The following is a 12,181-nucleotide window of genomic DNA, read 5'->3' as shown; positions in this document are numbered from 1 at the left end:
AACCAAGACAAAGAGGACTCAAATAAATTAAATCAGAAAAGATAAAATATTATAACTCGTACCACAGAAACACAAAGGATTTTAAGAGACTACTATGAACAATTATGTCATAACAAATTTGACACTCTAGATGAGATGCATGAATCTCTAGAAAAATGGTCTACCAAGAGTGAATCATGATGAAATAAAACATGAAATCTGAACAGACTAATTAATACTAAGGAAACTGAATCAGGAAAAAAAAAAGCCTCCCTAAAAATAAAGCCCCCTCCCCACACCCACCAAATAAAGCCCAGGACCAAACACCTTCACTGATGAATTCCACAAATCACCTAAAATAGAATACCATTCTCAAACTCCACCAAAAAATAGAAGAGGAGGGACATTTCCTAACTCATTTTACAAGGCCAGCATTACCATCATACCAAAACCGGACAATGATGCTACAAGAACAGAACATGACAGAATATCCCTGATGAACACAGATGCTAGAAAATATTAGCAAACTTAACGCAACAATACATTAAAAGGAAGATATACCGTAACCAAGTGTGATTTATTACAGGCACGCATGGATGGTCAAACATCCACAAATCCATCAACATGACACACATTACCAAAATAAAGGAAAAAAAATCATAAGGTTATCCTTCAACAAAGTGGGGTTAAAGGGAACGCACCTCAACAGAATAATGGCCATATATAAAAAAACAAAAGCTAACAGCATACTCAATGGTGAAAAACTAAAAGCTTTTTCTCTAACATAAAGAACAAGACAAGGATGCCTATTCTTCCTACTTTTATTCAACACAGTAATGGAATTAAGTCCTAGCTGCAGACATCAGAGAACAAAAATAAATAAATAAATGGTATCCAGGTTGCTAAAGAAGTGAAACTATCACTATGTGAAGTCATATAATATATACAAAACCGTAAAGACTCCACCAAAAAAATGTTGGCACGGATGTATGAATTAGGTTAAGATTGCAGAATAAAAAGAAAAAAACAAGATATAAAAATCTGCTGCATTTCTATACACTAATAACAAAATAATAATGATAATAAATAATTAAGAAAATATTTACCTTTCCAATTGCACCAAAAATTATAAAATACCTAGGAATAACCTTAACCAAGAAGGAAAAAGATCTGTAATCTAAAAACTAGAAAACACCAATAAAAGAAATGGAAGACAACACGAACAGCTGGAAAGATATACTATACTCTTAGATTGGAAGATTAGCATTAAAATGTCCTTACTGGGCTACCTTGGTGGCTCAGTCCGTTAAGCAACTGACTTCAATTCAGGTCATGATCCTATGGTTCATGAGTTCGAGCCCTGCAGTGGGCTCTTTGCTGACAGCTCAGATCCTGGAGCCTGCTTCGGATTCTGTGTCTCCCTGTCTCTCTGCCTCTCCCCCACTCATGCTCTCTCTCCGTCTCTCAGAAACGAACATTAAAAAAAAAGTTTTTTTTAAATGTCCTTACGATTCAAAGCAATCTACATACTCAATGCAATCCCTATGAAAATACCAATAGCAATTTTCACACTAGAAGAAATAATACTAAAACTTGTAGGTAGAACCACAAGAGGTTTTTTTTTTTGTTTTTTTTGGTTTTTTTTTTAATATTTGTTTATTTTGAGAGAAAGAAGACCCATGCATGTGAACAGGAAAGGGGCAGATAGAGAATCCCAAGCGGGCTCTGCACTGTCAGCGCAGATGCCAACACAGGCCTCGATCTCATGAACTGTGAGATCATGACGTGAGCTAAAATCAATAGTTGGACACTAAACAACAGACACAGCCAGGAGCCCACACAAAAAATCCTGAATAGCCAAAGCAGTCTTGAGAAGAAACAAGAAAGCAGAAGGTAGCATGCTTGCTGATTTCAAACTATACCACAAAGCTACTGTAATCAAAACCGTATGCTATTGGCATAAATGCAGACACACAGATCCATGCAACAGAACACGGAGTCCAGCAATAAACCCACATCTAAGTCACTACTCTACGACAAAGGAGGCAAGAATATACAGTAGGGAAAGGACAGTCACCTCTTCAATAAATGGGGTTAGGAAATACGACAGCCACATGCAAAAGAGTGAAATTAAACCGCTATCTTGCACTATACACAAACTCTAACTCAAAATGGATTGAAGACTGGAACACAAAACCTGAAACTATGAAAGTCCTCGAAGAAAACAGGCAGTAGGCTACACATCAATCTCGGCAATAAGTTTTTGGATTTGACCCTAAATACAAGGCAACAAAAGCAAAAATGAGCACGTGGGACTGCATCAAACTAAAAAGCAAAGCAGACCATCAATAAAATCAAAGACAATCCACTGAATGGGAGAAATTATTTGCAACCATTTATCTGATAAGGGGTTAATGTCCAAAACACAACTGATATTACTCAATAAGAAAAATCAAATTTGACTTAAAATGGGCAGAGGATGTGAATAGACATTTTTCCAAAGAAGACATACAGACAGCCAACAGGTACTTGAAAAGGAACACTACATCATCAGGGAAGTACAAACCAAAACCACAATGAGATATCACTTCATGCCTATTATCAAAAAGAAAAGACATAACCACTGTTTACAAGGATGTGAAGAAAAGGAAACCTTTGGGTACTGTTCGTGGGAAGGTAAATTGTGAAGCCACCATAGAACACAACATGGTAGTTAGTTCCTCAAAACATTAAAAATACAACTATCATATGATCCAGCAATTCCACTTCTGGGTATTTATCTGAAAAAAATGAAAACACTAACCTGAAAAGACATACACACATTTCTTCACTGTGTTACTATACAAATAAATGAAGAATGTATAAATAGTTATACATTAAGTTACATACGTTATGTATACTAAAGTACATACATTTTAAATATGTATATATTTTGTATACATATCTTATAAACATGATATACATGTAGAATACTATTCAGCGATAATAAACAATGAAATCTTGCCATGTGGGGACACCATGGATAGATCCTGACGGCATTATGTAAAGTCATAGAAGTCAGACAAAGGAAGAATAATACCGAATGATCTCACTTAAATGGAATTTGAAAAATAAAAACACAAATACAGTGATTTTATAGATCCAGGGAACATACTGGTGGTTGTCAGAGGTGTGGGTTTGGGGGTATGTGAAATGGGTGTGTGTGTGTGTGTGTGTGTGTGTGTGTGTGTGTGTGTGTATCAAAATGATGTATCATCAAAATGACACCCCCACACATACACACCCTCTTCAAAAACTGATGCTGAGGCAATTGGATAGCTACATACAAAAAAATTAAACTCGTTCCTCACACCATACACAAAAATGGGTAACAGACCTAAATATAACAACTATTTACTTAAGGAAAATTTAAGAATGAATGTTTTTGTTCTTGGGATAGACACAGCCCTTTTAGATACAACACCAAAACCAATAGTGACAAAAGATAGAACAGATAACCTGTATTTCATGAAACAAAAAACTCTTGCTGCAGAGCGCACAGCCAAGATAGTAAAATGACAACGCCAAAACGGGAGAAAATATTTGTAAACAATATACCTAATTAGGGACTGATATACAGAATACGTAAAGAACGCTTACAACTCACCAATAAAAAGACTACAACTAAAATATTAATAAGGCAAATGCCTGTTGAATATTAAGCTTGTATCCAGCAACCTTCCTATAAATGACTTCTATGTTGTAGGAGTGTGCCGCATTAGGATTCTTAGACAATCGAATCTCTGCAAAAAGAGGAGTTTTATTTCTTCCCTTGTCACCTTTCATATCGTTTTGTTGCATTACCTAGGATTTCTACTAAGATGTCAAATAAGAGTGGTGAAACCGGATGGCCCTGACTTGCTCCTGATCTTAGAGAGAAAGCACCCAGTTTCTCTTTATTATATGTGATGTTAACAGATTTTTTGGTAGATGTTTTTCATCAACTTGAGGAAATTCTCTATTCCTCGTTTGCTGAATTTTAATCATACATGGATTCTGTTAAATGCTTCTTCTGCATCAAAGGATCCTATCAAAGGATCATACAGTTTTTCTTTCTGCAGCTTACTGATGGGATGGATTATGTTAATTGATTTTTGAATGTTGAATGAGCTTGCAGGCTTGGAATAAATCCTAATTCGTCATGGTATATAATTCTTTTCCTACACCGTTGGACTTTATTTGGAGTTCTGCATCTATATTCCTAAGAATTATTTGTAGTTTTTCTTCCAAGAGCGACCATCTGCTTTTGGGATTAAGGAAACAATTCTTTGGCCTTAAAGAAAGAGTGGAAAAGTTCCCTCTAACTACAAATCATCCCTAGGAATTTACAAAAAGGCCACTCGAGGTAATAAATAAATTCAGAAAAGCTGTAAGCCACAATATAACCACCCCCAAATCAGGTGAGGCTTCTATGCAACTGCAATCAACAATCGGAAAGGAAATTAATAAAGCAATTTTATGTATAACAGCATCTTTGTCAGCCTATGGTAGATTACGCTGATTGGTTCTGGAATGTTGAACCTCTTTTGCATACTCGGAATATATCCCACTTGGTCACAGTGTAGGATTCTTTTTATATATGGCTAGTTTCCATTTGCTAATACTTTGTTAAGGAATTGTGCTAGTAAATTTATGGGACATATCGATCTATAGATTGTTTCCTGGGCTATCGTTATATGGTTTTGGTATCGGGATAAGAAAAAACTCCATTAGAACTGTTTCCTTCCAGGAAAAAAAAAAAAAAAAAAGGAGGTGAGAGTGGGAGAGAGCCAAAGCAGAAGAGGCTCTTAAAAACGGAGAACAAACTGTGGGTTGATGGGGGGTGGGAGGGAGGGGAGGGTGGGTGATGGGTAGTGAAGAGGGCATCTTTTGGGATGAGCACTGAGTGTTGTATGGAAGGCAATTTGACAATAAACTTCATATATTGAAAAAAAAAAAAGAACTTTTTCCTTCTATTTTTCTAGAAGAGATTGTGTAAAATCAGTGTTAATTCCTCCTTAAATGGTTACATGTTTGATAGATGGTAAAAACATCTGTAGATTTTTTTAATCTATTTTTTATATTAAATTTCTTTAATTCAAATTATCTACGTCACCTTCTATGACAATCTATGGACCATTCAAATTGTCCATGTCATCATGAGTTTGCTAGTTTAGGATTTCTAAAGAATTGATCCATCTCTTCTTGACTGTCAAATTAAAAGCATAACATTTAAAGTATCATCCTGTTAATGAATGCAGAAGTGATAGCCCCACTCATTGGTGGTTTGGAGTGTGCGTGCGTGTGTGTGAAGACGGCTAGGTTTATCAATTTTTATTTTTTTTCTAAGCACTGGCTTTGTATCATTAGGTTTCTCTGTTTTCCTATTATAAACTTCATTGATTTCTGCTTTTTTCATTTTCTTTCTCCTACTTGCTGTGGATTTACCTTTGTTCTTTTCCACTTTCTTCAGGTAGAAAGTTCATTATGGATTCGAGACCTTTCGTCTTATCCAATGTTGGCATTTATTACTATAAACTTCCATAACAGCACTTTAAGCTGCTTCACACACAAATTGGTATACTTTTTCATTTAGTTCTAAGTATTTTTAAAATTTCCTTTGAGCCTTCTTTGATTCATGCTTTACTTACATGGGTCTTGTTTAATTCGTTAGGTCTGTTGACTTCCTGTTACTGATTCAGTTTTTTCTTTTTTGTTTTTTGTTTTGTGGGGTTTTTTTGGGGGGGAGGGGGGTAATGTTTTTATTTATTTTTGAGAGAGAGACAAAACACAAGTCGGGGAGGTGCAGAGAGAGAGGGAAACACAGAATCTGAAGCAAGATCTAGGCTCTGAGCTGTAAGCACAGAGCACAGCATGGGGCTTGAACTCACAATCCGTGAGATCATGACCTGAGCCAAAGTCAGACCCCAACCAACTCAGCCACACAGGTGCCCCCACAGTTTGATTTCTTCACGTACGGACAACATAGCATGATTTCAGTTCTGCAAAATTTCCTAAGCTTTCTTATGGCCCAGTATATGTTTTACCTTACTGAATGCTCCACAAGCACTGGAGGAGAACACATATCCTGCTCTTTTTAGGTAGTATTCCTAACCAACTGAGCCACTCAGGCACCCCAATCTTTTAGGAAGTGTTTTACATTTTCGTTCAATCCTGTTCAGGGATGTGCTCTGCAGCTCTTCCACATCTGCTATTAATTCATATCTGTTGTCTACAAGTGCTACCAATTACTAAGAGTAAGGTGCTGAATTCCCCAAATATAATTGAAGATTTCTTTATTTATCCGTTCAGTTCAGTCAGTTTTGATTTGTGTCCTAGGAGGTTCTGTTGTTTGGTGCGGTCACATTTTGCATCACTGCCTGTTTTTCTCTAATAATTTTCTTTGCTGTCGAGACTACTTTATCTGATATTAATGGAGTCAATCTTGCTTTTGTTTTCATTAATATTTGCATAGTACATCTTTTTCATAAAATTTTATCGTTTATTTTTGAGAGAGAGAGAAAGCTCTCAACTGTCACCACAGAGCCTGACGTAGGGATCAATCTCACGAACCGTGAGATCATGACCTGAGCCAACTCAGATGCTTAACCCAGCCACCCAGGCGCCCCCAACTTTTTCTATTCCCTATCAACCTCACTATGTTCTCTCTGAAGTGAATTTTTTGTAGATAACATATTTCTGCATCATGTTTTCTGTTGCATGCAGTCTACCAATTTATACGCCTATTGGTGTATTTAGTGCATTTACATTGATGGTGAACACTGCTAATGTCAAGGTTTAAGTCTGCCATTTTATTTTTCGGTTGTTTTCTCAGTTTCTCATTCATCTCTTCCTAACTTATTTTCTTTTGGTTACCTGAACATTATTTTAAACATTCCATTTTCATTAATTTAGAGTATTTCGTTTTTTTCTGTTTACGCTTTTTCTGAATGTACCACTTCATATAACTTTTTAGTGGTTGTTCTAGGTATTTGAGTCCATTTCTAGGTAAAAGGCACATATATAATTTATAACAGTCTTCTAGGATCAACATCTTATCACTTCAAGAGAAATGTAACACTTTAATTCCATTTAAAGCCCTTTATTCTATCTTTTAAATGTAATTATATCATTTTCTCCACACATAGAGCATCAAATCATAAGATATCTAAATTTTGCCTAAATCAAATATTATTATAAAAACTGATGAGAAGGAAACTACATTACATTTACCCTTATTTTTGCCACTTCCATTTTCTTTCTTTTCTAAAGTTCCACCTTTCTACTGTTATTTCCTTTCGATTCAGAGAACTTCCTCTAGCCATTTTTATTTTTATTTATTTATTTTTTTAATTTTTTTTTCAACGTTTATTAATTTTTTGGGGGACAGAGAGAGACAGAGCATGAACGGGGGAGGGGCAGAGAGAGAGGGAGACACAGAATCGGAAACAGGCTCCAGGCTCTGAGCCATCAGCCCAGAGCCTGACGCGGGGCTCGAACTCACGGACCGCGAGATCGTGACCTGGCTGAAGTCGGACGCTTTACCGACTAGGCCACCCAGGCGCCCCTTTCTAGCCATTTTTAAAAGCTTTGTTTGCTTACAACACTTTCTCTTAGTTTTCCTTTTCATGGTATCTTCAGCTCTCCTTTCATGAATATATGTTCACAAGATACTGCTTTTGACTGAAAGTTCTTTTCTTTCAGTACTCAAATAAGGGCATTATTTCCCTCTAGCTTCCATGCTTTTGGCTGAAACATCCACTATCATTTCCAAAGAAAAGGAGAGGTTTCTCTCCAGCTACTTTGAAACATTCTCTTGTTTTTAGAAATGTAATCATGACATGCCATTGGCGTGGATCCCTTTGCATTTATGTTACTTACAGTTCATGCAGATTCTTCAATGAGTACTTTTAGCTCTACTGCCCAACTTGGGAAGTTTGCAACCATTATTCTTTAAAATCCTTCAAGTCCCACCCTCTCTTCCCTTTCTGTTAGTCTTCTTCCTGACACACAGAGATTCCACCCTCCTCTCGTTACCTCCATGCCTTCCAATCTGGACTGACCATAATCACCCTTAAGGAAAACGACACGCGTCCTCTAGCGACATCTGTAGTGCTTATGCTCTTCCCAATATCTTCTCCAGGAGCGAGAAAGATCTTATAAACATAAACTACACCTTGCTCGTTAACCAAAATATACTAAAAAGGATAACATTAAAAACTTTAATAAGATTTATGATATTTACCTTGTGGACCACAACTGCCTGACATCATTTCCTGTCCCACACTCATCAATCACTCACTCCCCTCTGGCCACTGTGACTTTTTTTTTTTTCCGCTATTTCCCAAAAAACACCAAACACATTCCTGCTCATTGGCTTAGTGGGTGCTATTCCCCTTGCTGAGAAGAGGCAGAAACCACCCAACTCACACAAACATTTCACTCAAATCCTGCTCTAATGGTGGCTGATCTCCTACTTTAGGTCTCCCCTGACTACTCTTCTTAAAGCAGCACAATTTAACTCTGCTCTAATTTCCAAGGTCATTTTATACCACTACACAGCGTTAATACGCAGAAGTATCTCTTTCTAGTGCTACTTTTTAAATGTATGAGACATATAAGTGTATAAATTCAAGGTGCACGTTAGTTTCAGACAATTATATACTGTATTATGACTGCTACTGTGCCAATAATCAGCACCTTTATTATGTTACACCATTCCCATGCCTTATTAGTGACTGGAACGATTCAGTTCTGGTGTCTTGGCAAGTGTGATGATCACAATACGATACTGTCTGCATTCTTGATATGGTATCCGCTATCTCTAGGGCTTACTTAGTACTCTTCTGATCTTGTACCATCCCTCCTTTCCCACTCCCCATCCCCTGGGAACCACCACAGTACCCTCTGTTATCATGAGTTTCCCTTTTCCAGATTCCAGATATAAGTGACACCACACGGTAACTGTCTTTCTCTTAAAGTGGCAGGATATCATTTCTCATGACTGAATACTACTACTCTCTTTTATTTCTTTAGCTATTCATGAACTGACGAGCACGCAGATTGTGCCCAGATCTGGCTATTGTGAATAAGGCCGTGATACACATGAATGTGTATATTCTCTTCGATATCCTCTTTTCATTTTCTTCGGGTATGTTCCCAAGTACAACTGCGGGATCCTAGGACAGTTCTATATTTAACTGCTTGAGGAATCTCCACACCCTTTTCCACAGTAGGTGAACCAATTTACATCACCACCACCGACAGTGCACAAGGGTTCCCTTTTCTCCTCATCCTCGCCAACACTTGTTCTCTCTTGTCTTCTTGGTGCTAGCCATTCTAAATGGTGTGATGTGGCTCGGATGTGCATCTCCCTCACGTTAGTGATGTTGACCACCTCTGCATGCATCTCTAGGCCACTAGTGCTACTTGTACAAAGTCACTGGCACATTATTCTTTCACTGCTATGGCATTTATTAATTGTTTTTAATCAAAAAAAATTTTTTTAACATTTATTAATTTTTGAGAGAGAGAGACAGAGCACGAGTGGTGGAGGGCCAAGAGAGAGGGAGTCACAGAATCTGTAGCAAGCTCCAGGCTCTGAGCTGTCAGCACAGAGCCCGATGCAGGGCTCGACTCATGGACAGCAAGATCATAACCTGAGCTGAAGTTAGACACTCAACTGACTGAGCCACCCAAGCGCCTCTCACTACTATGGTATTTAGACAACAGCAAGCACTCAAAAATTATTGGAGTCGGAAAATCAGTGTATGAAACAATGCCTGGGAACAGCAGGAATGCAGTGCAACAACGCAGGTAAGGTCGGCGGCTGACACTGCTTTGAGAAACACAGACTCATGCAGGAAAACGATGGCAAAGGGGAGGAAGGCAAAGATTGGTCTGTTGACCAATGTAAGAATTGGTGAACATTCAAAACGTGAATCAAACAGGAGAACATTTTTCGTGAGAGCAGAATCTGGAGGTTTGGTTCAATAACCAGTATTCTCAGTCACTCACTGGATTATGACTTCTAAACAGATACCTTAAAAACACATTCCAAAGTTGTCCAGCCCTGGGTTAATCATGGGAAGATAATCAATGTCCTGATGTTCATCGGTGCTGTATGTATCAACTCACCTGGGAGGCTCTGGCTTGGGAATTCTTCCTCCGATATCCATGGCTCCTCTCCTTGCTCCAGCCTGAAGATCACCTCTGGTTTGGTAGCACAGGACCCTGTCAACGTGAAATCATTCAGGATTCAGACCAGGTGGCCTAGACTTCGGGGCCTCTGGAAGAGGAGGAAGCCGCTGCAGCTGCTCAGTGAAGAAGCCACGGAACACTTCACTGGAGAGGTAAACACAACGACCTTCCTGGTGCCCAATGGCGGTCAATCGGCAACGACTCCTGAATTCCAATCTTAAATATCATTCAACGCGGCACAGAGCCTATACGCCTCATAATTAACACAATCAAAACATGCTACTTGGAATTATATAAAAACAGTCCTTACCCACTGAGACAAGGTGGCTGTAGTTCTCCAGCATCACGTCCCTGTACAGGGACCTCTGACTTGAGTCCAAGCACTGCCACTCCTCCTGGGTGAAGCCCACGGTCACATCCTTAAATGATACTGATCCCTGGGATTTCTGTTCAGTCTGAAATGTTCAGAATTGGGTGACATGGAAAAGCTGTATGGGAACCAATCCTTCTCATGATTACCAAAATAGTCTGCAGAAGGTGTGTTTGGCTTTAGGCTTGAGGGAAGACGAGAAATCTAACAAACACTATGCCATTGCTTCAGGGTATTATTAATGTAAAAATCACCAAATCCTACAATGTATCCGGAACTGTTCCAATTCTTAGAAATGCTAAGATTAATAAAACTGTTCTTGTATTCAAGGAGCACATATTCTGATAAGAAAACATGCAGTAACAGGTCACAATGGCTAAGGTGAAGAATGCACAATACAGACTAAAACAAACGAGCAGCAAAATTAGCTCTCTGTGGGGCCTCACTGAAGAACGGCTGTTGGAGAAGAACCCTGTACTCTCATGAACACAGGGTCATGGTCCCAGGTGCAAGCAAAGGCGGGACTCCTTTAACACATCCGCGAAATGAGAAGAGGGCAAATGGCGGAGGAAAAGATGAGAATCCACCCCGGATCTGTGATGACAAGAAGGGCCATAAAGGAATTCATGGAATGGATCACAGAGTAAATTTAGACCGAGTCTTCAAAATGTGTGATCACTTTCCACCTGAAAGAATATTTTGGAGTACTGGGGCGCCCGGGTGACTCAGTAGGTTGAGCTTCCGACCTCGACTCAGGTCATGATCTCGCAATTCGTGAGTTCAAGCCCCGCGTCGGACTCTGCTGACAGTTCGAAGCCTGGAGCCTGTTTCGGATTCTGTGTCTCCCTCTCTCCCTGCCCCTTCCCTGCTCATGATCTGTCTCTCAAAAATGAATAAACATTAAAAAAAATTAAAAAAAAAAAAAGAACACTTTTGAGTACTACCAAACTTGATATTTATGAATTACATAAGTATACTATCAATACATTTTGTTACAAACTTTTATTCTCCAGTTTAAAAGGTAAGAGCCGAAGGGTGCCTGGGTGGCTAAGTTCGGCTCAGGTCATGATCTCCCTGCTCATGGGTTTGAACCCTGCATCATGTTCTGTAAGGACACCACGAAGCCTGCTTGGGATTCCGTATCTCCCTCTCTCCCTGCTCCTCCCCAACCCATGTTCTTTGTTTCTCTCTCAAAAATAAACATAAAAAAGTTTAAAAATATATGTAAATAATGTGTTTCTACCTGTTGATGCAGCTACATATCGTGAGTATAAAGGCTGAGGTTCCATAAGTACCTGAAGTGGGAGAATACACTGAGACATGACAAGTCTATGAAGAAGTGAGGTGGAGCAAGATGATAAAATCAGCAGCACACAAAGATCTTCCTGAGTCATTTTCAAAACCAGTAGGCACCTCAGGAACCACTGAGAACACTTCCAGTATCATTTGTAATGTGAGTTTCGGTTCTCACATTTCAAGGAGCAAATTGCCAGAAGAGGCATCTTCCGGTCGACTAGGAGTCAAGAGATCTCAAATCTGTCCACTTCTCAAACTGCATTTTCTGCAAATGAACTATTCTATGTAGATCCTGAATGTAAATCCTTATACGCTTCT

General features: G+C 38.7%; 1 protein-coding gene across 1 annotated transcript in view; it reads right to left on the bottom strand.

The window, feature by feature from the left end:
* The window catches only part of LOC122492684 (zinc finger protein 33B-like), a 33,517-nt gene that overhangs the window by 15,065 nt on the left and 6,271 nt on the right, over positions 1-12,181 (bottom strand). Inside the window, 2 exon segments of the mRNA XM_043596195.1 lie at positions 10,135-10,230; positions 10,508-10,652. Coding sequence (XP_043452130.1) covers positions 10,135-10,230; positions 10,508-10,652 — 241 coding nt within the window.

Source organism: Prionailurus bengalensis, chromosome D2 (genome assembly GCF_016509475.1).
Source record: "Prionailurus bengalensis isolate Pbe53 chromosome D2, Fcat_Pben_1.1_paternal_pri, whole genome shotgun sequence".
NCBI lineage: Eukaryota > Metazoa > Chordata > Mammalia > Carnivora > Felidae > Prionailurus > Prionailurus bengalensis.
This window is presented reverse-complemented; position numbering and strand designations above follow the sequence as displayed.